This window comes from Oryctolagus cuniculus, chromosome 12 (assembly GCF_964237555.1).
Source record: "Oryctolagus cuniculus chromosome 12, mOryCun1.1, whole genome shotgun sequence".
Taxonomy (NCBI): Eukaryota; Metazoa; Chordata; class Mammalia; order Lagomorpha; family Leporidae; genus Oryctolagus; species Oryctolagus cuniculus.
The window spans coordinates 64,601,157-64,626,230 of NC_091443.1; the positions used below are offsets into that span (position 1 = coordinate 64,601,157).

Below are 25,074 nucleotides of genomic sequence, written 5' to 3' on the forward strand. Positions count from 1 at the left end.
CCGGGGAGGAGGCGCACCGCCCTCTGGGGCAGGCGCGTGGGGAAGCCGCAAGCCTCACCCCAGGCACCTGCGGGGGCTTCGGGATTTCTCAGGACACCGGCAGCGCGGCGTGCGCCTCGATGGTGGAGGTGGTTGAGCTGGACAAGCGCTCTAAAGCGCGCCTAAGAAGGCACCGGCGCTGTGTTTACCCGTGTCTGTCGGCGCCCTGTAAACCACCGGGTACCCCCCAGCTGGGAGGGCTTTCTGTGTTGTCTTCAATCATTTGCCCAAAACACCACCAAAGGCCGATGCCCGTGCTTAATATAACACACTTGAAAAAAAGCCACTATGGTAGTGATTTAGTGTACATCCGCACTGCTGGGTGTAGATGGAACACTGGGTTTTGCAAAACTCTGATACCCATGTGCCGATGTGCTCTGTAGAAAGCCTTCTACAAGGTCACAGAATTGACTTCATAAGGCCTCCATCTATGGCTGGTCCTGGAGAATGGAATCAGCTTCACCTGAGAACCTGTTAGAAATGCAAATTCCCCACTTTCACCCCAGATCTACTGAACCCGAACCTCTGTGGCAGCACTCAGCAATGTTTGTTTTTCAGATGTATTTATTGGAAAGGCAGAGTGAGACATATACATACACACAAAGAGAGAGGGAGAGATGGAGGGAGGGAGAGAGAGAGGGAAAATCTTCCATCCACTGCTTCACTCCCCCAAATGGCTGCAACGGCCAGGACTGGGCCGAGCTGAGTCAAGAACCAGGAACTCCATCCCATTTTCCCAGTGGGTCGCAGGAGCTCAAGGATCTGAGCTATCATCGGCTACTTCTCAAGCACATCTGCAGGAAGCTGGATTGGAAGTGGAGTAGGGGTTGGCATCCTGGCACTTTTGCAGGCTGCAGGCATCCCAAGTGGCTTTACACAGGGCAGCACAACGCCTGTTGTAACGACTGGTTCTTAACATGGTGGTTTGTGACAGGTAAATTTGAGAACCATTGCTATTTGCAAATACAGTACGTACAAGGTTAATGAAACCTGTTGGACCATTTTGTGTTCAGCAGTTCCATATATGGGGAGGGGTTCTTTCTACCTACTGACAGGATGAGTTAAGGCACATTACACTCACTCTGGTGACCTGCTAACAGTTATAAGTAATCCACACAGCAAACAACATCAGAAAGCCTAAGTGCTAGAATTCAGAGAAAAGAACCACATAGAAACCACCAGAATAAAGAGGAGTGTCTGAGTGTATGCTTCATCTACCCCTCCCCCATTCTGGCCCACCACCCAGAAAGTTCCCGGTGCAAATGCTGATGCCGGCAGCCACTGCCCCAGTCTTTGTGGCTTCATGTCTCAGGATAGCAGCAGGCACACACAGGGGGCCATCAGAGTAGATGCTGAGCTCACTAAGGACACCTATCCTAGTGGAATGCTGAGTTCCAGAGGGACCCTCATTCCCAAGAGTATTCAGGTACACTGGGGCCCACAGGCTGTTGCCCCCTCCCACTCAGGATTCCCCCCAAACCCCTCCCCCAACAGTCCTGATCCTCCCTGGGGTTAGCCCACCCCTTCATACCAACCCTGGACTAGCATGACAGAAATCAGTTGCAATCCCATTCTAAGGAGGTTTTCAAAACCTTTATTTCAACGCACAGGAACAGTGTCCATATGCTCTGGCCCCGGGGGGAGACTGGGGCAGGTGCGGAGAGGCGCACGCACCCTGTCCTGTCTCCAGAGGGAGAAAACGCCTGAGGCACCCTTCACTCCCCACACACCCCCTCAGAAGCTGCAGCTCCAGCAGGTGTCAGGAGTGGCCTGGCTCCCACTGGTTCCAGCAACGTGTTTCCAGGAAGGCTTGCTCCTTTGCCGCCTGGCCAGGTGTCTGCTGGTGAACCCAGGGGAACGTGGTGTCCATCTCTCCACCCATAGCCACTACACTAGATCTCGCGCGCCCCACTGTGGAGCCCCCCTGAGGTCAGTCTCTGCAGGTACTGCTGCCGCAACGGGGGCAGCTGGGAATACAGCTGGAAGCCTTCTGGGAGGGCGGAGTCGGGAAGCTTATAGTGGAGGAGGTGCTGTCGGAGACCCTGTGGAGAGGGAACAGACTTTATGAAGCGGGCAGTGACACCCTGCTAAGGTCTCTGTCCCCCACAGCCCAACCACCTCCTACCCTAGCACCGCCCCTCCCCCCCCCTCTACTCACCTCTTCTGCCAGCAGCCACGTTTTCTGCAGCATGCTCCGGCGGGCAGCCTTTACCTCGTCCTAGACACGAAACAGGCAAAGGTGGCCCTGAGCCAAGGGCTGGCATCCACCACTCGCCCGCGTCACCCCCAGCTCCCACCTAGCTGGCCTGGAGCCAGCCCAATCGCTGGCTCCTTTTGTTACTCTGAAAATGGGGACGTAACTTACTGAGCTCTTTGGGTCCTGGGAGAAGATGAAGCTGTTAACGTGAGCCACAGCCACGGCATAGAGCACTGGGCACCAGTGTGGGCGGAGCGCACCTGTGACCAGGGCCCGGAAGTAGAGCTGGAGGAGGGCCAGGTTGTCTTCAGGAGGTCCCGTGTAGCACTCCAGGGACACAGGCAGCTGTGGTGGGGGGAGAGGCGTGCGAATGGGACGGCGTACCACCCGGCAACATGACGGGGGATCCACAGTCACAAACACCAGACCAGGAGGGCAGAGGGCAAATACTGGACAGATATTCACCCTCCTCTGGCCCAGTGCAGAGTGCCCCTGATGGGCGCTGGTGGACTGAGAAAGTACCTGGGTCAGAGGCAGGCTCAGCGCTCGCAGGGCTCCCACATGTTCCCCAAAGAGGGCGAGGCGCAAGGTGACACTGAACCGACGCTGCAAGGGAAGGAGGACCAGAGCCCCGAAGAGGTGGTCCCCAAAGGAGACAGCCTCAAAATGTTCCAGGAAGCTGGCGTAGAGGTCAGGAAAAGACGTCAGACCAGGAAGTGGGCAGTCCAGGTTGAGGCTTGGCAAGACTTGCGGGTGACAGAGCCGGGCCAGGAGGGCTGCTACCAGATGCTGCACCGGGGTCTCCCGGAACAGCTCGCTGTCCACCAGGAACACACACATCAGCCTCGCCAGGCGGGCGGCGGGAGGCACGGCACAGAGGGCCTGGGGGCGCCAGCTCTCCAGAACCAGCACCCACTGCAGGACACGCACGGCTGTGGCCACAGTGTCAGTGGGAGGGAGCTGGGAGGGGGAGTCAGCAGCTTGGTGGTAGAGATGGATCAGTGGCAGGAAGGGCCAGTCGGTGGGCAGAAGTGGCTCCTTAGGCACAGGCAGCAGCAGGCTTGGGAGCCGCTGGAGCTCTCCGCGGTACAAGGCCTGGGAGGCCAGCAGGCTGGCTCGGGCCGGCGAGCAGTGGGTCAGGTAGCAGCTGCGGATGCTGGGGAGGTCTTGACAGGCCTGGGCCAGCAGAGCCCCTCGCCGGCTCCGAGGATCCCCGCTGCTTGCTAAGGATAGCTGGTCAGAGAAGTCAGCTGCCTCTGGACCTCCTGCTGCGTTTTCGCTGTAACAGGACCCAAAAGCCAAGGTCGGGGGCTGGCCCCACAACACCCAGAAGGCCACGCCAGCTCTCCAGAGCTTCCCCAAGGCGCCCATGTCCAACCCTGTTCCACTCTGTTCCCCTGGCTCCTCCCACGTAGTCTGGCTAACAGGAGAATGGCCACGAGGGCCAGCTGCTGGGGGGAAGCTTACAAAAGGGCTTTGCGCCTCAGTCTCCTCACAGTAAGACTACCAGCACCTCATGGCATGGGTGAAATACTTACAAAGGGAGGACCAGACCTGGAGCAGGGACTCGGTGGCTGTTGGCGATCCCATGGGCACTGCTGGTTTCCAACACCAGTTTTTAGCCACATGGTCACACTGAAGTCTCACAGCCACACTCTGTGATGCGGTTAATCTCATCTCTCAAGTTTAGTAATGAGGAAGCGGAAGGTCAGGTTAGGCACAAGCCAGGGAAGGAAGGAAACCTAACCAAATTCAGCACTGCTTTCTTCACCACCACGCAGCTGCCTTTCTAAAAGGGCTGGACTGATGTCACGGGCCTGCACTCACGGGAGGAACTCCAGCCGGAACGCGCAGAGCAGCAGCAGCTCCTGGGCGAGGTGCTCACTTCCAGGCAGCAGCCGGCTCAGCAGGGCCAAGGCCATGCCATGATGCAGGGCGGCACTGGTGGCTGGCATGGGCTGGCACATTGCCTGTGCACAGAAAGGCAGGGAGCAGTTCAGTGTGGCGGTGGGATGTGGGGGACAGGCGAGGGGGGCAAAGCAGAGAGAGGTGAGGGAGGGAGGGGCCATGACGCAGGCTGCAGGGCGCTGGTGCGGGGTGGGGAAGGGGCAGGGTCTGGAGGACAGCAGGGGCTGCACGGGCTGGCAGCAGCAGCACAGGTTTCAGGGAAGCTGGAGGGGCTGAGGGGGTGGGGGCAGAACCCGGCAGACGGCGGAACCCACCACTTTCTGAGCCAGGGCAAGGGCCAGGTACTGCAGATGGCACTCATGGCGCAGGGCCCATGCAGAGAAGGGCGTGAGGGGTGGGGCAGCCCGAGGGGCTATGCACTGGAGGAAGTAGTTCTGGAGGCCTGGGGCAGCCAGGACAGCACCCAGCTGAGGAAAAGCCATTTTGTTCAGGTTTAGTGATTGGTTCTGAGGACTTCTGAGGCTCCCCAGGTAGCTGCCCCTCCCACCTCCCAGCCTCAGCACTGGCTGAAGCCCTCCCCCTTTCTTCCTGACTCCTGCCATCTCGTCCCCCTGCCCGGCCCTACCCAGGCATCCAGGGCTCGCCTACCTGGCCACACAGCCCCTTGTGGATCCGGGCCAGCGTATCGAGAAGGGAGAGGAGGGCAGTGAGGAACGGGAAGGGCGAGGCTGAGCCGGCCAGGCTGAGCCGGGGGCTGCCTCCCGTGCAGCCCAGTGACACAAGGCTGGGGAGAGCTTCAGGGGCCGGAGCACAGGACAGCGGGTTGCAGAGAGGGGAGCAGGGCCTGGAGGGAGAATGTTGAAGCTGAGGTCTGCCACGGGCATGGCTGTGTGCGTCGTTGCCTGCAGTCCTCAGAGCCCCCACGGCTGCTGCCTGCCAGGGCTGCTCTCAGGCTCCGACCTGCTGCACCCGGGAATGGGCCAGGGAACCGGACCAGGAGTCCCATGGGGAGACAAATGCTTCTCTTCTGCCTGTCGCCACCGCACCCCCCAGCCCCACATGTGGTACATACCCCAGCGAATCCCAAAGGCAGCCCAGGCTGGGTTGGCTCAGCAATGGCAGCAACAGCTCACGTGACAGGCGTTCCATGTCCTCAAGCCAGTCCCCTGGGCACAAGCCTGGCTGGAGGACCAAGGGGTTCACTGAACAGATGGCCCAGGACACTGGGTACGCAAGCAAACCCCACCATTCCAGGTGCCCCAAAGGTCAGCTCTGAGGAGGCTTCTCCATGCTGACCTTTTTTTAAAAAATTAATTAAAAATTTTTTTTTTCATTTGAAAGGCAGAGACAGAGACAGAGCTCTCGGATCCACTGATTCCCTCCCAAATGCCCACAACAGCCAGGACCAGGCCAAGCTGAAGCCAGGAGCCCAGAACCCAGTATGGGTCTCCCGATGACAGGGAGCTAGCCATTTAAGTCATCATTTGTTGCCTCCTCGGGTGTGCATTAGCAGGAAGCTGGAATCTGAGTGGAGCGAGGACTGGAACCCAGGCTGTCTGATATGGGATTCAGGTGTCTGATATGGGATTCAGGTGTCTTAACTACTGTGCCAATGCCCAACCCCAGGCTGAGCCTTCTGGAGGGAAAGGCACCCAGTGTCTACGGCTGTCGAGAGGCACAGTGACTGCACGAAGGCTGAGGGGTTTCTGGGCCCCAGCAACAAGGTTCCTTGGAAGCTTCAATGGCCTAGGGAGGAAGCGAGAGAACAGGTGGGAGCAAAAAGGTGCAGGGCGGGGTGGCACTGTGGCACTGTGGTTAAGCTGCTGCTTGGTACACCTGTACCTCAGGTCAGAGTCCCTGGGATGCAGTCTCACCTCTGCTTCCAATAAAGCGCCCTGTAACGCACGTGGGAGGCAGCAGATGAAGGCTCAGGTACCTGGGCCCTGCCACCCACATGGGAGACCCGGATGTTCTTGGCTCTTAGCTGTGACCTGGTCCAGCTGTGGCTGTTGTGGGCATCTGGGGAGTGAACCAGCAGCTGGAAGATCTTTCTCTGTCTTTCCTCCTTTCCCTGTCACCCAGCTCTTCAAATAGATCAATAAATCACTTTAGGAAAAGGTTGGAATGGGGAGGCAGGAGTAGAGAGGTGGAGGGAGAGGAAGCAAGTGGGAAGAATGCAGATTGAGGCAGGCAGGCAAGACTCACTTGCTGGCTCCAGGCCTGGTAGTAGGTGCCCAAGTATAGCAGGCAGGCGGCTGGCACCGGGCCCAGGGCATTCCACATCTCAGGTCTGGGCAGCAACTTCAAGGACTGCCTCAGACAGGGCTCGACAAGAGGCTGGAGCCCAGACACCTGCGTCCATGAGATGCAGGAGGAGCGCGCTGACAGGCCGGCCTCAGCAGACTCACTGCAGGAGGGTGATGGGCCGTGGTAAGGCTCTGGCTGCCTCACTCCCCCTCAACTGCAGCCACTCTGTCCTGCGGAGCAGGCCCGCTGGGCTTGGCGTGGCTGGTAAGATATCCCCGCTGGCATGCTCAGGGCTGTGACCTACCTGAGGGGCTCAGGGCGGGTGCCGGCGGCTGCCAGGGTCAGCTGGGTGAGCAGAGTGAGCAGGGAGGCTATCCGCTGCACGGCAAGGGGCGACGGGGGGTGGGCACCCAGCTCCGTGGGCACAGCCTGCAGGGCCCGCATCAGCACTGGGTAGAGCTCCCTGGTAAGGAACAGTCCCGGACCTTCACTGCACGAAGGGAGCAGGAGAGCAGACCCAAGGCCCTGCCTGCAGGAGGCGGCCCCAGGGCCAGGACATTCTCCCCAGGCTGGGCCCTGACAACAGGGAAGGAGGTGGCCCTCTGAGGCTGCCCCCCAGCCCACAGGGAACTTGGAGCTGACTTCTCCGAGGGGCCGAGGCTGCTGTGCACAGAACCCAGTGAAGCGGGTTTCCTCTGCCCCTCTCTGGCTGGTCCTGACTCCCAGCTCTGCTCTCGCCCAGCAGAATCCGCATCCCCACCCCCATTCTCTGTCTCCTGCCAAGCCGGGGGCCTCCAGCAAGGCTGAGGCAAAGGGGCAGGCCCAAAGGTGGGGTCACCGAGGGAGCCTGCCCTTGCCTCTCCTCACCTGTACAGGTCACCGCCCTGGCCGTAGGAGGCGGCCACAGCCCACAGACGCAAGGCCTCGGTGCTCAGTGTCTCGGCTTCCTCTGGGGGCAAGGCCAGCTCCTGGGGCGCCTCAGCTACGAAGCGGCACAGGCGGCTCCGGAGATCAAAGTTGTTCAACTAGGAGCAGACAGGGTGTGGGCATGAGGGGCAGCTGGGCGTCCCATGTCCACCTGGTCTCAGCTTCTCCCACCCTGTAGGTGAGCTCAACACGGAGTCCTAGCTCTGGGCAGGGGTGAAATGGCCTCATCCTCTCCTCCCACCCTCTCTTTTTAGCAAGCACTGGGGACTTTTCCTAGGGCCACTTGGATATGGGTGATGAGTTCTATCCGTAAGTGGCTCTCCTGATCTGGGGCCGGGACAGAGAACCTCCACTCCTGCCAGTCCACAGCGGGCCTACAGGGTGCACTGGGCCCCAGCTCACATGGTTCCTGCTATGTTTCTAAGCAACTAGACCAGGGAGGAGGAGGAAGAGGGTATGCGCTGGCCACCAGAGTTTGGAGGCCACACTCAGCTCCAACCCAGCCTGTGCCCGCCCCCTATCCCTCGCCTTGCGTTCTGCGCACCAGCCGGGCAGCAATGTTCCTTCCAGCCGAGGCCAGGACTCGAAGCAGTTTCATGGCCATGGCACAGGGCACCCTGTGCAGGCTAGTCGTGGGACCCACTCCCATGGGGGACCAGCTGGTGGGCAGGAACTCTCGAACTATGGTCTCTATCAGCCGAGGGCACTCTAGGACCTGTGGGAGACAGGAGGACAACCGAAGCAGGGAGGCTGAGGGTCAGGAGCAGCCCCACACTCTGCCCCTCCCCTGCTCTCTCGTCTCTCACCCTCGTGGCTGACTCCAGGGAATGCCGGGCCAGGCGGATGAGCACGGCCAGGATGTCGAGGACCACCGCAGGTCCTGGGCAGGTCACCTCCAGCACATAGCGCAGCCGAGGCAGCAGGTTGGTAGCCAGGAGCCCCTGGGGGTGAGACAAACCTGTGCCAAATGCAGCCGAGCCCCGAGCCTTGACGATGCCTCTCACCGTACATGCTGGCTCTAGGTTACAGGGTGGGAAGGCGGCGTTCCCCTTACCTTGATGACGTCATGTCGGGCCAAGTCGGGTGGGGGCCGTCTTTCTTCTTCGGGGCTCTTCCCTTTTGCTTTTTCTCCTGGCGGTTCTTGGTCCTCGTCCTCGTCCTCCTTGTCCTCCTGGCTGGGCATCAGAGGGAATACCAGTGCTCCGTGGTACCAAGAGAAAGTTTTGTCCAGGAGCTCCTGCCACAGGAAAGGAAGCAGGGATTGGGGGAGGGAAGGGGCCAAGGGTGCAGAGTGGGGGCCCCCGCTCCCAAGAGCAGAGAGGCAAGGTTCCTGGGTGTAGGGACCCTCAGGAGGAAGCAGGTGCCTGCAAAGCAGGCCCAGCATGAGGAGTGGAGACCTTGGCCCCACGAGCCCCATTCCCATCCCTGGGGCACCTCATCTCCAGGAGCAACCAGCAGAACCCGGAGAGCCCGGACAGCAGCCGCAATGACCCCATCCACTCTGTCGTCCAGGGAGAAGCGCAGCAGGAAGAGGAAACCAGCATCCAAGAGGAGGCGTAAGACGCTGCCCACGAGCTGGTCCCCAAACTCACCGGCCTGGGCCTTGGTGGCAAGAGGAGAGAACTTTGCTGAAGACGCTGAAGCTTCACGGTCTCTGCCCCAACCCCTCCACCTGCCCACTGATCATGGATGACCTGGAGTTTATCCCAGTCTGAGGCACAGTCAGCTGAGCCAGAGTGAAAAGGGGCAGGAGGTGGGGAAGTCCAAGGTCACAAGCAAGGGGAAAGGGTGAGGGGAGCTGGAGGGGCCAGCAGTGCACTCACCCTGCCGATGACCTGGGACAACACTTGCAGTGCTAGTGTTCTCTGCTGGGACACCTGGCTACGGCTCAGGTGGAACAGCTCCTGTAGAGAGTACCCTGCTCGCTGGGGCAGGGGCAAGAAGTCAGAAGAAGCCAAGACCTAGGGCAGTGCCTCAGAAGTACTCAGCAAGGTGCCATAGGAGAGATAAAGGTGACTAAGTGATTCCCGGGCCCTGCTCTCCAGGGAGCCTCAGGCTGGGACAGAAGACAGAACTGGCTCACAGGTCAGCAAGGCAGATGGAGGATGTAGCCATGGACGTATCACATGCAAGCAGAGGACAGCAGCAGGGGGCTGCACAGGGGATGTGGCCTCAGTGGACGGGTACAACTTTGGCGGCACAGCCTGCAGCAAAGGGAAAGACCTCCCGTGCAGTAGAGGTCCCTGAGCACAGGGGCCTGGAGGGAGGAGCCAGCACAGTGGTGCAGCAGGAGCAAGGAGATGCAGCTGTAGTTCCAGCAGGGCCAGACTGGAAGACTGAGGGCCAGGGCCTTATCCTGCGAGCAGAGCAGGGCAGGATGCCTTCCGAGGCAGGGCATGGCCTGAGCTGAGCCAGAGGAACTAGCCGAGCAGTCCCGTGAAGGAAGCAATGGCTGGGGCACAGTGTGGAAGGCATGGTGACTGAGCAGACACGAGTCAGCAAGGGAGCACCACAGGGAGGCGACAGAGTGGGCTGGCAAGTTTTGGCAACGACCAGAATGGGAGAGGAGAGGAAGAAAAGCAAGATTTTGAGGCTACAAAACCACATAGACAGCACGGCCATGATGGGGCACAGGGTACACAGAGGTCAGAGGCCACCAGGCAGAGGTCGTCCTCTTCCACGGGCGGCTAAGTCCTCACCTCCGCCTCCTCTCCATGGTGGTGCAGGCCCAGATGGGTGGGCAGATCCACATCAGGGGCCAGCAGCTCTCCCTGAAGACTGAACCGGGCCTGCATCCTCTGACAGGAAGAGACAAGGGACGGGGGCTGGGGCAGCGGCCCCCTCCCCGCCCCACCCTCGCCTGAATCCCAGGCCTCTCAGGGCTCAGGTGCTGAGGCTACTTCTCACTGGAAATGGGGCTCGTCTCGCCTTGGGCCAGACAGAGAGGTGGGAAAGCAGGGCCGGGGAGAGCTGTTTCTCAGGTTTAGGGCCTGAGTTCTGGGTGCAGGCGGGCTGACCACACCCACCCCGGCCACCCAGCCCTTGTGGGCCAGCTGGCCCTTCCCACCTCCTGCGTCTGCTGCCGGCGGAGTGGGGGCAGGTCCTGGGTCCAGTGGAGCTTCTCCAGCTCCACGGCGTCCATGTGCAGCCACTCTTTGTGGGGAGTCACGGGCAGGGCCAGAGCTGGGGAGGAGCAAGCACACAGCACTGCCTAAAGGACTCGCTGTTCACAGGGCGCCCCGCCATCACCCGGCAGCTGCCATGTCCTCCTCTGCCTCCGATCTGGCAGCTTCTACCACGGTGTGGCTAACCCACATGGCCAGGGGGCTGGGAGGCCTGGGAAGCAGGCATACATCTCCCATAGGGAAGCACAGCTAGTCCTGGGCTCAAGCCCCTTGCCGACTCCATGGAGGAGGAGGAGGAGAGGAGAAGGGCGTGGGGAGGAGGAACACAGGATGCATCTCTGGGAAGCAGAGCTCTCCACTCCAGCACCAACATGCGACAGGAGCAGGGGAGTGGGGACAGCGGGGCAGGGGCAGCTGAACTGCTCTGGGGGCAGCATACAGAAACTGCCCCCCAACATCCTCCTTCTTAACCCCTACTCCCACCCAACTGGCTCAGCTGGCCCAGACCTCCTCCGGGGGCAAGAGGTTCCTGGCTGCCGTAATTCAATTTCTTCTTTTGTTAATCCCTAATGAAATAATCGAGTTTCTGGGAAACGAGTGCTTTTGCTGGCCTCTCTGCGTCTGGCCCGGCATGTTCATCAGCCTCCGTCACACTCGCCCTCTCCCATCCACCTGCCTTGCCATCTTCCTCCGGCACAGAATGAAGGGGCAGAATGAGCTACGGGACGAGAGAGCCAGAGCTGGGGAAGCTACAGCAAAGGCAGGGATGGGGCTACGTGGCCATGCTGCCCTGTGGGCCCTCGCTGGGCTGGGGGAGAAGGGGCAGTAACAGGACAGAATACAGGAAGCATGTGCAGGAAGAAGACAGGCATCTAATTTGAGGCCAATTTAAAGCCAATAATGAGGATTGATGTTACAAGTCCAAGGGAAAAGAACCTTCTCTCTTCTTCCATTGGCCAGGCCTACACTTAGCCACCAAAAGATAGTCCCCCTCCTCCAAACCTGGGGCTCCTGGCTCCAGCTCGTCTTCCTTCCTGTGCTCACTGGCAGAAGGCGACACGCTGGCCTCCTCTTTGGTGACATCCACAGAGGCTCCTCCTAGCCTTTGCTCCTCGGTGGCCTTCTCTGCTGCCTGCTCACGGGTGCAACTGCGAGATCTCAAGAAAGCAACGAGGCTGGGGTCTGGAGGCACAGGTGGAGGGGGAGTGAGTGAGGCAGGTCCTCCCCAGCTCCCACAGACCCGGCACCTGCTGAACACCACCTGCCCTGGGGTGCCAAGGTCAGCAGGTGCACTTCCCAGCCCTGCCCTGGGCTGCCTGGGCTCTCCTGCAGCCCTTCAGTGACCCGGTCTTCTCACACCTGTCCCTCTACCTCCCACAGTGCCTCAGCCCAGGTTCCTGTGCCTGTCTCTGTGTCGGCTCCAGGTCACAGGTCCCAAGGAAGTGGCTATGGAGCAAATGAATGGATGTTGACTAGGGCGAGAGGAAAGGCATTTAGGGGAACAAGTTCCCCCCTCTTCTCTCAGCTCATTTACTCAGGTACCTATTATTTACTGAGTACCAAATGAGTACTGTGCTGTCACATAGTGACCCATGGTGGGGGACAGGACCGGCGTTTGCATGCACAGAAACCAGGGGGAGGTGGAGTACGGGACGGTGCCACGTAAGGAAACGCTCTGTCCTCGTACCGAGAGTGGCTGTTCTAAGGCAGAGCGCACTGTCAGGGTAGCCGTAATTCACGGCACGGCTCAGAGCAGGCCTGTGAGGCCTCACAGACCCGGCTGTGTTCCTTGGCTGGGAGCCTGGGGAGACTACCTTAGTGCTGAGCCGCAGCTTTTCCTTAAGTAGCATGAGGTGGACCCCACACCCTGCCCCCAGCGGACCAGTGTCGGGACAGAATGGAATAAGGCACAAAAGTCGCAGCACAGCGCCCGGCCCGCCCGCTGAGCCTTCCTCAAGCTGCGCAGGCCAGCTCAGCAGAGCCGGCGCCTCACCGAGCTGCGCCAGCAGCCGCTGCCGCTCCTGCACGATCTCCTCAGGAGCCATGGCTTGCAGTCGCGCTACGTTCTCTTCATGGATGGTCCAGGCTTCCTGCTCAGCCTCCTGGTCCCTGAGTCCCTTCCCAGTGACCAGGCGGGGTCCCTGGAAGCTGTGGCTGCTTCCTGGAAGCCGGCAGCCCTGGTCCCCGGGAGCGGGTGCCTCACCGGTCGCAGCCCCTGGACAGAGTGCATGATTGGTGTCACGGCCTGCCCTCCTGGCTCTCACCAGACCTCGCAGCCCCTTCTGTAAGTCTCTCAGCCCCGGAGACGGGTGCAGGGCCCTGGGCTGTCCTGGGCACAGGGCTCCAGGCACTCCGGGGGCATGGGCGGCTCTTCTACCCATCCTTCCCCTCGGACCTTCAAGAAATGGTTTCCCTCAGAAACAGCCTCGTTTCTGACCCTGCCCTTGGAGGTCTACACAGCCGGCCACACCAGGAACTTGCCCCGTCTCACCTGCAGGTTAACCTGCCCCGTGAACAGACACTTTATTTTCCGTCTTTGTTTTACAGTCTCCGCCTGACACTTCTGCCCCCTTCCCTTTCTCGCTGGGTTGCATAATGGCCCAGGCCCTTCCCTGTGCCTAAGACCCAGATGTGGGCCCCAGCACCCAACACTCAGTACTCCAGGTGGAGACACGGGATGACTTTCTCTCGTGGTAGTTCAAATGCACCTCCCATCTGAGGCCGGGGAGACACATCATCAAAAACAACTGGACAATCGTATCTTCCAGAAAGGCCAAGCCCAAGCGTCCTCAACCCCAGCTCACCCTGAGGTGGGTCCAGGTGGGACGTGACCTCCTCGACCGGGGGGACCCCGGGTGCAGACGCCCACCTCGCTGCAATCTCCTGGGCAAAGATGCTTCTCTTGCCGCCCGGCGCTGGCCTCTCCTACGGGGTACAAAACCCCAGGTTGCTGATGCGCCTTATCCCCCTCCCCTCAGCTGCTCTAAACTGAGGTCATAACAGCATAGAGCTAGAAGGGAGCTCTGCCCCACCCCGCCCCAGGGGTCACAACCCTAGTTCAGAGAAAGAGGACAGGAGCACAGGTCTTGAAATCTAACAGATGTGGCTTAAGTTCTAGCTCTTCTACCGAGAAGACGTGCTGTGCAAGCCAACCCGTGTGTCACTTTGGGACAAGCTGTTTTCTTATCTGAGCCTCCCAGAGCTGTGACGAGGACTAAGCGAAGGCATGTGTATGAAGTGCTCGGCACGGTGCTGCTTTAGAAGCAGATCTGCTTATCATGAAAGCGATCCACCTGGAGACACGCACTGTGAGACTCCTCCCACTGCGCCCCCACACCACCCTAGGTCACCTGCCTACCTGTCTCTCCTGTGAGCGATGGAATACTGGGGGGAAGGCAACACCACTGGGCACAGGCAGCTTCACAGCCACTGAACTTGTATCTCGTTCCTGTAACAACAAAACACAAGGCAGTGACAAGGTAGGGACTTGGCCAGGCTGGACGCTATCCCACCAGCCCCGGTTCTATATGGCAGGAAGCTCACTCTGTGGGGTCAGGAATCCATCTTGCTCAGGGCACAGTGACCCTGGTCCCCAGACTTAATGCATGGAGAAAAGTCACCCTTTCTTTCTTCCTTCCTTCCTTCCTTCCTTTCTTTCTTTCTTTCTTTTAACAGGCAGAGTGGACAGTGAGAGAGAGAGAGACAGAGAGAAAGGTCTTCCTTTGCCGTTGGTTCACCCCCCAGTGGCTGCTGTGGCCGGCACACCACGCTGATCCAAAGCCAAGAGCCAGGTGCTCTCCTGGTCTCCCATGCGGGTGCAGGGCCCAAGCACTTGGGCCATCCTCCACTGCACTCCCAGGCCACAGCAGAGAGCTGGCCTGGAAGAGGGGCAACCAGGACAGAATCCGGCGCCCCGACCAGGACTAGAACCTGGTATGCCGGCACCGCAGGTGGAGGATTAGCCTATTGAGCCACGGTGCCGGCCAGTCAACCTTTCTTTTAAAAATGTTTTATGAAGGCAGAAAGAGAGAAAGAGATATAAGGTTCACTCCCTATTGACTGCAAAGGCCAGGGCTGGGCCAGGTTGAAGCCAGGAACCCAGAACTCAATCCAGGTCTTTCATGTGGATAGCAGGGACCCAAGCCCTTGAGCCACCACCTGCTGCCTCCGGTGGGTGCATTAGCAGGAAAGTGAATCAAAAGTGGAGCCAGGACTCTAACCCAGACACCCTGACAGGGCATATGGGCAGCTCAAGCAGCACCTTAACCACTGAGCCAAATGCCCACCCCAAGCCCCCCTTTCTGAAGACCCCCCACTCAGAAGGCTCATCCCTGCTGCCCCAGGCCACCTCGCCCCCTCAGCCAGGTGAGACGCACAATGATCTTAGTCAGGACTGCAGTGATGTGCCGATCGTGCCTGCTCAGCCTCTCCTCGGGGTCCTCTTCCACAGGCAGGGAGTGGCCGGGGCTGGGCCTGGCTCTCTTTGGGGGAGCAGGGACCAAAGCTGGAGGCAAATCCGGGAGAGCTGAAAAAGGATAACACCCAGAGGTGCGGATGGTCATGCCTTCCCAGGAAGACACTGAGAGTGAGGGGGACCAAACAAAGGCAGCCGCCATGAGGCTGTGGCTCAAGCTGTGCTGCCTCCAGGGGTCTCGGGTTCTTCATTTGTAGGATGGCGCTGCCCCAGAGGCTATGCACCCTCTCCAGTAATGAGGGGAAGGCCCCTTCATGGCTGCTCCTGCTCCTCCTCTGCCCCGCCCTGCCCCGCAGGTACTCACTGTCCAGCGTCACCACATCCCGAGCGTCCTGCAGCTGCGGCTGGTCCCGGCTGGCATCGCCACCTCGCCGACTTCCTTTCTTCACCAGTTGTACCGCTGGGGCTGTGCCAGCGGCGAGAAACTGGCTCTGGAAGCGCAGCAGGTCCACCTCGGACTCCCCAGGCTTGGGTCTCGACAGCATCTTGCCGCTCCCGCTGCCTCCCTTGCACGGCTTCCAAGGGGGCCTCCCTCTCACTCACCCCTAGGAGCAGTGAAGAGAGTGGGCCTTCGGGGGACTAAACCCGAGCCTCTGAACTCACCCCTCCTCCATCCCGCCTCAGCGCCACTCCCTCCCTCTTCAGCCCTCTCTGATGTCACCAGCCAGGCAACAGTATTTACAGCCAGCTCAGGCTGTTTACAATCTGTGGGTGACAAAACTCTGGAAACAAACCAGCAGGAGAGCTGAGGCAGATGCCATCAGGACAGGCAGGTAAGTCTGTAGGGCGGTGGAGTGGGGGGCACTCGGCGTGGAGGTTAAGACACTGGTGGGGACGCCCACATCCACACTGGAGCGCCTGGGTCTGAGTCCAGCTCTACTCCAGACTGGGTCCCTGCCTCCCGTGTGAGGGACCTGGATTGAGTTCCTGGCTCCCAGCTTCGGCCTGGGCCGCTGCACGTATTTAGAAAGTGAACCAGGGAATGAGAGCTCGCTCTGTCTATCTCTGCCTCTCAAAAACAAACGAACCAAAAACCTGCCTGTCGAATAAATCAAAGTATTCGAATTATTAAAAAACTTTGAGCTGTAAAGATCACTTGCATGTCTATATACTAGCCAAGAACAATGAGAAAATGGAATTAAGAAAATAATTTCATTACAAGACCATCAAAAAGAATAAAATACCTCAGAATAAATATAACCAAAGAGGTTTAAGACTTGTCCGCTGAAGGCCATAAAACACTGTTGAATTAAAGAGGCCTAAACAGACAGAAAGACATCCTGTGCTCACGAATTGGAAGGCTTAATATTATCAAGATGGAAACACTGTCCGATCTCCAGATTCAACGCAATGCCTTTCAAATTCCAACTGTCTGTTTCTGCAGAAACTGACTATTTGATCCTAAAACTCATATGGCAATACAAGGGACTCAACTAGCCAAAAATATCCTGACAAGGTTGGAGGCCACATACTTTCCAATTTCAAATACAAAGCTATTGGCATCAAGACAGTACTGACATAAAGACATACAGAAGGAATTGAGAGTCCAGAATAACTTCACAGATCTATGGTTAACAGATTTCCAACAATAATAAGATTGTCAAATTGGGAGGCCAGTGCTTTGACAAAGCGGGTTAAAGCCCCAGCCTGTAGCACCAGCATCCCATATGGGCGTCAGTTCGAATCCCAGCTGCTCCACTTCTGATCCTGCTCCCTGCTAATGGCCTATGACGCAGCAGAGGATGGCCCAAGTCTTTGGGCCCCTGCACCCATATGGGAGACCCAAAAGAAGCCCTTGGCTCCTGGCTTCAGATCAGCTCAGCTCCAGTGGCTGCGGCCATCTGGGGAGTGAACCAGCAGGTGCAAGACCTTTCCTCTCTGTCTCTACATATCTCTGTCTTTCTTTAAAAGAAAAAAAATTTTTCAAATGAGGAAGAACAGTACAGGTTGAATGTCTCCTATCTGAAATGGCTGGGATCTGAAGTAAATCATATTTTGGAGTTTTTTTTGGATTTTGGAATATTTGCAAATACTTAACCTGGCTGAGTACATTGATGTTCAAAAAATGTTGGAATTTGGGCAAGTATTTGGCCTGGTGGTTAACGCAATGATCAGGATACCTGCATCCCACATCTGAGTGTCTGAATTAGATGGCTGGCTCCACTCCTGACTCCAGCTTCCTGCTAATGCAGACCCTGGGAGCTGACAGTGATCACTGAAGTAATTAGATTCCTGCCACCCACGTGGGCGTTCTGGTATGGGTTCCTGGCTCCTGGTTTCTGCCCTGGCCCAGACTGCTGTCAGCAGTTGGGGAATGAATCAGCAGAGAAGAGCTCTGCATCTCTCTGCCTCTCAAATAAAAAAAAAAAAAAAAAAAAAAAAAAAAAAAAAGTTTCAGATTTTGAAGGTTTTCAGACTTCAGATCGTCAGATTAGGGACACTCAGACAACTGGACAACCATATGCAAAAGGATGGTCCCTCACCTCATATCATATACAAAAACAAATCCAAAATGAATCAAAGACCTAAACATAAAAGCTAAAATTACAAAACTCTGTGACCTCAGATTAGGCAACAGCTTCTTAAATACAGCACCATGGGGCTGGTACTGTGGCACAGGTAATCCTCTGCCTTTGGCAACGGCATCCCATATGGGTGCAAGTTCTAGTCCCAGCTGCCCCACTTCCAGTCCAGCTCTCTGCCATGGCCTGGGAAGGCAGCAGAAGATGGCTCAAGTGCTTGGGCCCCTGCATCTTCATGGGAGACCAGGAAGAAGCTCCTAGCTCTGGATTGGTGCAGTTCAGGCCGTTGTGGCCATCTGGGGAGTGAACCAGCAGAAGGAAGACCTTTCTCTCTGTCTCTCCCTCTCACTGTCTGTAACTACCTCTCAAATAAATAAATAAAATCTTAAAAAAAAAAAAAAGCACCAAATGCAACCAAAGAAAAGACAGATAAATTAGACTTCATCAAAGTTATACTTTTGTATATCAAAGATCATTACCAACAAAGTGAAAAAATAACTTGGAGAATGGGAGAAAATATGTGCAAATCATATAACTGAGAAAGGGCCGTATCCAGAATATACAGAGAACTTCTACAACTCAAAAATTAAAGACAACTCAATTAAAAAATGGGCAAAGGATCTGAATGGATATTTCACCAAGGAAGATACATGAATGGCCAACAAGGACATGCAAAGATTCCATATTCATCTTTAGTCATTACAGAAATGGTGTAGTGGTTAAGATGCTGCTTGGGAAGCCAACACCCCATACTGGAAATGGAGTGCCTGGGTTCAAGTCCTGGCTCCGCTTCTGATTCCACCTTCCTGCTGATGTGTACCCTGGAAGGAAGCAGGTGACAGTCCTTGCCACCTAGATGGGGGGCCCTGATTGAGTTCCAGGCTCCTGGCTCTGGCTTGGCCCAGTTCCAGCTGTTGTGGGCATTTGGGAAGTGAACCAGTAGATGAAAGGTATTTCTTTCTTTCTAGGTTACTCTGTCTTTCAAAGAAACAAGTCTTTTTAAAACAGGGTGGGGAGGGGAGAGATGACAAGTGTTGACTGAGGTATGGAGAAAATGGCTCCCTCACACAATCCTGGTGGGAATGTAAAATGGCACAGCTGCTAGGGAAAAACAGCTTGGCATTCCCTCAAAAAGCTAAACACAGACCTACCATATGATCCAGCAATTCAACTTCTAGGTATATACCGACACAAACAAAAACATATGCTAACCAAAAATATGTACCTAAATGTTCCGAACAGCATTATTCATAACAGCCGAGGTTGAAACAATACGAAGGTTCATCAAACTGACCAACAAACGAAGAGTAGTATATCCAGGTAAAGGGATAGTGTTGGGAGATACAAGGTATAACATGCATGGATCTTGTAAACATTATGCTAAGTGAAAGAAGCCAGTCATAAAGGGCCTTATCATGTATGGCTCCTTTCATACGAACTGTCCAGAACAGACAAACCCACAGACTGAAGACACAGCAGTGCTTGCCCGGGGTGGGAGTTACAGGGGAGAGGCGATTGACTGCTAAGGCATGTGAGGCTCCTTTTGGGGATACCCAAAATATTCTAGATAGTGACATTGGCTGCAACATGGTGAATGTACTCAAAAGCATTCAATCATTTAGCTCAAAAATCATGGCATGTGAATTAGATCTCAATTAAAACACAAAACAAATTCGGGCTGGCCAAGCAAAATAGGTCTGCAAGCCATCCGACTAGTCTGCAGCTCCTGAGCTAGATGCTAACAAGAAAATTCTCCTTGTCATTATTCTAACTCTGGCTGCCCCATACTGAGCACTTGGGCCACACACTGTTTGCAGTACTTTTGCTATATTCATGCATTTGATCCTCGTGGCAACCACAGGAGGCAGGCCCGGTTTATCACTCATGGTTGACAGGTGAGCAGAGGGGCTGCTGAGCAGCTCAGTCATTGGCCCAAGTCTGAGTCAGTAAGCCGCAGGACTGGGATTTGGCATGCAGGGTCAGTGTGGATGCTCAGCCACTTTTCCACTGCCCAGGGCTGTGTGCTGCTGCAGGGTCCTGAAGTCTGCACCAGTGGGAGACACAGGCTGATATGGCTCCCCGAGGAACAAAAGCCAGAACTGCACTGGGGCTTCTCAGCAGGGATTACTGACTTTGGGGGCAGATAAGTCTATTTGAAGATTTATTTATCTGAAAGACACAATGACAGAGGTGGGTAGTGGAAAGAGATCTTCCATCCACTGGTTCACTCCCCAGTGACCAGATTGAAGCCAGGAGCCAGAAGCTTTATCCAGGTCTCCCACGTGGGTGCAGGGGCCCAAGCACTTGGGCCATCTTCTGCTGTTTTCCCAGGCACATCAGCAGGGAGCTGGATTGGAAGTGGAGCAGCCAGGACTTGAACAGGCTATTACGCCACAACACCGGCCCCTCCCTCCCTCCCTTCATCCACTTCTAAGCATGATCAGAGCTAATAACTAGATCAGTACTGGAAACACCCCTCTCCCCCATTAACATATGGTGTATGGGGGGGGGGGGGAGTACAAGGTGGTAAAATGGGTAGATACCGCCAAACAATCACACTAGAGTGTGACTTTAAGAATATTATCAAAGGGCCAGCGCTGTGGTGCAGTGGGTTAACGCCCTGGCCTGAAGCACTGGCATCCCATATGGGCACCGGTTCAAGACCTGGCTGTTCCACTTCCAATTCAGCTCTCTGCTGTGGCCTGGGAAAGCAGTGGAGGATGGCCTAACTGCTTGGGCCCCTGCACCCGCAAGGAGACCTGGAAGAAGCTCCTGGCTTCGGATCGGCGCAGCTCCAGCCGTTGAGGTCATTTGGGGAGTGAACCATCGGTTGGAAGACCTCTCCCTCTCTGCCTCTTCTCTGATTTCAAATAAATATAAATAAATATTTTAAAAAATTAAGAATATTATCAAAAACTTTTTTGAAAGTTTACTCTGGAGAGAGGGGTGTACAAGGGGCTATAAAGACAAAGAAACTAGGGGCCAGAGTTGTTAAAGCCCTGGTCTACAGCTCTGGAATCTCATATGGGTACCAGTTCAAGTCCCAGCTGCTCCACTTCTGGTTCAGCTCCCTGCTAATGTGCCCAGGAAATCAGAAGAATATGGCCCAAGTCTTTGGGCCCTTATACTCATGTGGGGGACCTGGAAGAAGCTCCTGGCTCCTGGCTTCAGATTGGCCCAGCTCCAGCCAATGCAGCCATTTGGGGAACGAACTAGCGGATGGAAGACATCTCTCCCTCTCGCTCTCGCTCTCTCTCTCTCTGTTCTACCGCTCTTTGTAACTCTGCCTTTCAAATAAATAAAATAAATCTTAAAAAAAAAATATGGGGCTGGTGCTGTGGTGTAATGGGTAAAGCTGACGCCCGCAGTGCCAGCATCCCATAGGGGCGCTGGTTCGAGTCCTGGCTGCTCCACTTCTGATCCAGCTCTCTGCTATGGTCTGGGAAGGCAGTAGAGGATGGCTCAAGTCCTTTGGCCCCTGCACCCACGTAGGAGAGCCAGAAGAAGCTCCTGGCTCCTAGCTTTGGATCAGCACAGCTCTGGCTGTTGTGGCCAACTGGGGAGTGAACCAGTGGATGGAAGACCTCTTTCTCTGCCTCTCTGTAGCTCTGCCTTTCAAATAAATAAATAAATCTTTAAACAGATAAATAAAGACAAAGAAACAAAGGTAAAATGTCAGCCATGAGTTCTAAGGGGCTGAGTCAAAATTTTGAGTCTTTTTTTGGGAGCTCTGAGGCATTATATTGTAAAAGCGAGTACTCGGATGTATAAACAAACATGATAAAAACTCAGCATACATTTACTTCAGTTTTTAGCTCTACCTCCTAGTAAATCTTTGGCATCACTGAGTCTGAATGCTATCCAAGGAGTCCTCCTCTCTCTCTCTTTTTTTTTTTTTTTTTAAGGCATGGCCTAAGCTGCCTTCTGCCTTCATCGTTAGATATCTACCATATTAGTGGTGTTTTCTTCTCTCTCTCTTTCTGTCGCTATTATTTATTTAAAAAGGCAGAGTGAGAGTGAGAGTGAGAGAGAGAGAAATCCTACCCACTGGGTCACTCCCCAAAGTCCCCCAACACCAGGGTTGGGTCAGGCCAAAGCTAGGAGCTGGGACCTTATTTAGATCCCTCACTTGGGCAGCAGAGACTCAGCTACTCAGGCTATCAACTGCTACCTTCCAGGGTCTGTATGAGGAGAAAGCTGGAATCTGAGATACAGCTGGGGTTAGAACCCAGATACTCCAACATGGGTCCCAGGTACCCCAAGCTGGGTCTTTACTGCTGTACCAAATGTCCCCACACCTACTCCACTGCCATTTGAGTGATTTAAGAGCACAATTTGCTGATAATCATATTTTAAAAGTATTTTTATTTTTTTATTTTTTTTTTTTTTATTTTTGACAGGCAGAGTGGACAGTGAGAGAGAGAGAGAGACAGAGAGAGAAAGGTCTTCCTTTTGCCGTTGGTTCACCCTCCAATGGCCGCCGCTGCAGCCGGCGCACCGCGCTGATCCGATGGCAGGAGCCAGGATCCAGGTGCTTTTCCTGGTCTCCCATGGGGTGCAGGGCCCAAGCACCTGGGCCATCCTCCACTGCACTCCCTGGCCATAGCAGAGAGCTGGCCTGGAAGAGGGGCAACCGGGACAGAATCCGGTGCCCCGACCGGGACTAGAACCCGGTGTGCCGGCGCCGCAAGGTGGAGGATTAGCCTAGTGAGCCACGGCGCCGGCCGGATAATTTTTAAAAGTTCTAATTATTTCGAAGGTAGATTTATTTTGGTGCAAAAAAATTGAAACCCACGCATCCTTTTTTCGTAACACACATTTTCTATGAGCTTTCTGAAGGGCCTTCATACATTCACAAAAGCATTACATCCCAGTGACAAACTTAATAAGATACAAAATCAGTGCTACGGGATTTCCCAAAAGTTTAAAAATAGGGCTGGCTGCTGAAGAAAAAAAATTTAGACAAGATGACAACAGAAGTGGAATAAAGACCTGTCTACAACTTTTGGCCTTCAGTGTGTCACAGATACTGTAACAATGAGATATATTTGTAGAGTGACAGCAAAGAACACATGTAGGTGTGCCCCTTCCTGGATGAGTCCTAAACCATATGGAGACTGACCACCTGTATTTAAATCCAGGCTCTGCCATTTACTACCTGTGAGCTTAAACAAGGCACCTGACTCCAGTTCCTGTGCCTGTTTCCTCATCTGCAGCATACAGGCAACTGTACCCAGTTCAGGAATGACCTATTTATAAAGTAATTAGAACAGTCTCACACGTGGTAAGTACACAATACCGGTTGTGACTGTCATTATTTAAACAGCCAAGAGCAATTAAACCATATCCCTTTGTTGAGCAGTCTTGCCAACAAACAGGAGGAAAAAAATCTCCTACCCCAGTGCCCACTCAAATGGCGCAAAGAAAGGCTGAACTGGATGAAGGGAGAAGCCACAGCATGTGAACAATTCACTTCTGTCAGATTCCACTTCCTTATCCATGGATTTATAGGACCCAACGGTCAAGTGCAGCCCACTTCTCCACACAGCAGAGACTTAGAGCGATGACAGGCACCTGCTTTCCCAGCGCCACTGTACTTACTAGACACGAGAAATTGAGCGAGTTGTTTAAGCTATCCCAAGTCCAGCTTCCACAACCACAAAACGTGAACAATAACACGCCCTATATAACAGGAATTTTGCCAGCATTTTAGATGACCACGCACACAAAGCGCCTACCACTCAGCCTGTTACATTAATAAACCTCAGTAAAATAAGCGATTATTTTAGTTATAAGGAAAGCCATCCATGTACTTCCCCACAAACTCCAGACAGATCTGTATCGAACGAATCCATGCTGTAAGTGATAACATCTTCAAACACAGTAAGTCTGGTTCTAAGCAAAATAGCGTCAACTATGGACCCCTGGGTTTTCTCGGAATGCCGCTGGAGTCAGAGGCTCTTTCACGGCGGTTTGTCATCCTGCGGGCGGATCCTCCCGGGCTGGGACCAGCGACTGCACCCAGGGCTCTGCATAAGCCTCCCGGGCCAGCCGCCTCAGCAATCCGCACGCGGCTCCGTCCAGGGGGCGCGTGGGGGAAGGGCCGTGTGCGAGATCCACGCACCGAAGAGGTCGCAGCCGCTCCGGGCAGGCTCTGACGAGGGAACCGCTGGGTGCGCCGCGCTCACCCGAGCCCAGCCCCACCAGCCCCTCTACCTACTTGCTCAGGGTCCGCCTGGGCGCCGCCATCTTGCCCCGCAGTGGCGGCGCTTCCGCCGCCGCCGCCTCTCGGCTTCCGCCCCGCAGCGCGGCGCTCTGTCTGGCGGGCTGGCTGGGAGTCCTCAGGTGTTTGCTGTTCTGCGTTGCGTGCGGCTGAGCGCCAGGCGGACCCGGCTCGCGGGGTCTGGCCGCACTCGGAATACATGTGCTTTGAGGTACAGCCGGCGCAGCTCCAAGAGCTCCTCAGACGTCCGTCCGCGCTCTCCAGCGCGCGTGCCCACGTCTAGAGCGCCTAACCCTAGCACCGATGTGACCTCTCGGTGTGTTCATGGTGACGGTGAAAAAGGCTTCACTGCCAGTGAGCACTGCGGGAATGGTGGTGGTGCGGAGAGAGACGACGGGCTCCTGCGCATCTCGCCTTTGTTCGCGCCCTAAGTGGAAATCTGTCCTCTTGTTCCTGCCATCCCACTCCCAGTCTTTCTATATCTCTTTAAATATATATATATATATATATATATATATATATATATTTGAAAGGCAGAGAGGGAGAGATCTTCCATCCACTGGTTCACTCCCCCAAGTGGTCACAGCAGCGACCACAGCTGGGCCTATCTGAAGCCAGGGGTCAGGAGCTTCTTCGGGGTCTCCCACGCAGGTGCAGGGACCCAAGCACTTGGGCCATGCTCCACTGCTTTCCCAGGCCATAGCAGAGAGCTAGATCGAAGTGGAGCAGCCGGGACTGGAACCGGTGCCCATGTGGGATCACCTCAGGTGGCGACTTTACCCGCTATGCTACAGCATCAGCCCCCCAAAGTCTTTCTTTAAAGCCTAGCTGGAGTTAGCCTCAAAACTTTTGCCGGCCATGCCCACTCTCTAAACTGTCCTTGTAGCTGCCTGGAATCTTACCACCTGCACCACTTGTGTGGCATGGGGGGAACGTGCTGCCTATTACCAAGTATTGCTGGTTACTTTTACTTATCTATTTATTTTTTAAAAAGCCTTATTTATTTGAAGGGCAGAATTACAGAGGGAAAGAGAGAGACAAAGAGATCTTCCATTCACCAGTTCACTCCCCAAATGGTCTCAAGGGCCACTTCTTGGGAGCCAGGAGCTCAGAACTCCATGGGGATCTCCCACTTGGGTGACAGGAGCCCAAGTCCTTGGACCATTTTCTGCCACTTTCCCAGACACATTATCAGAGAGCTGGATTGGAAGTGGAGCAGCCAGGACTTGAAACAGTGCCCTATGTGACGCCAGCGTCACAGGCAGCAGCTTACCCTGCTGTGCCACAATCCCGGCCCCACTCTGCCTTTGAAATAAATACATCTTTTTTTTTTTAATTTTTTAAACTATTAGATATAACTTCTAATGTTCTGTAGCACAATAGAATAACTGTGGTTGATAAAAATAATTGGA

At 55.4% G+C, this 25,074-nt stretch overlaps 1 protein-coding gene across 3 annotated transcripts; it reads right to left on the reverse strand.

Moving 5' to 3' along the window:
• Positions 1–1,613: 1,613 nt before the first annotated feature.
• On the reverse strand, positions 1,614–23,969 carry RPAP1 (RNA polymerase II associated protein 1). 3 transcript variants are annotated; one of them, XM_051822499.2, is made up of 25 exons: positions 23,564–23,969; positions 15,222–15,462; positions 14,820–14,968; positions 13,802–13,891; positions 13,248–13,368; positions 12,437–12,658; positions 11,446–11,625; positions 10,386–10,501; positions 10,018–10,116; positions 9,142–9,243; positions 8,753–8,920; positions 8,373–8,555; positions 8,125–8,259; positions 7,863–8,033; positions 7,259–7,416; positions 6,696–6,854; positions 6,350–6,551; positions 5,217–5,326; positions 4,793–4,988; positions 4,459–4,611; positions 4,064–4,206; positions 2,759–3,515; positions 2,405–2,581; positions 2,198–2,257; positions 1,614–2,081 (listed from the first exon to the last, which is right to left on the reverse strand). In XM_051822499.2, the coding sequence occupies exons 2-25, from the start codon at positions 15,400–15,402 to the stop codon at positions 1,932–1,934; spliced, it is 4,182 nt and encodes a 1,393-aa protein (XP_051678459.2). In that variant the 5' UTR covers positions 15,403–15,462; positions 23,564–23,969; the 3' UTR covers positions 1,614–1,931. The 3 variants fall into 3 exon arrangements, with proteins under 3 accessions (XP_051678459.2, XP_008267388.2, XP_017203610.2); XM_008269166.4 differs by having other exon boundaries at positions 23,660–23,968; XM_017348121.3 differs by lacking the exon at positions 8,753–8,920 and having other exon boundaries at positions 23,660–23,969.
• Positions 23,970–25,074: the final 1,105 nt, after the last annotated feature.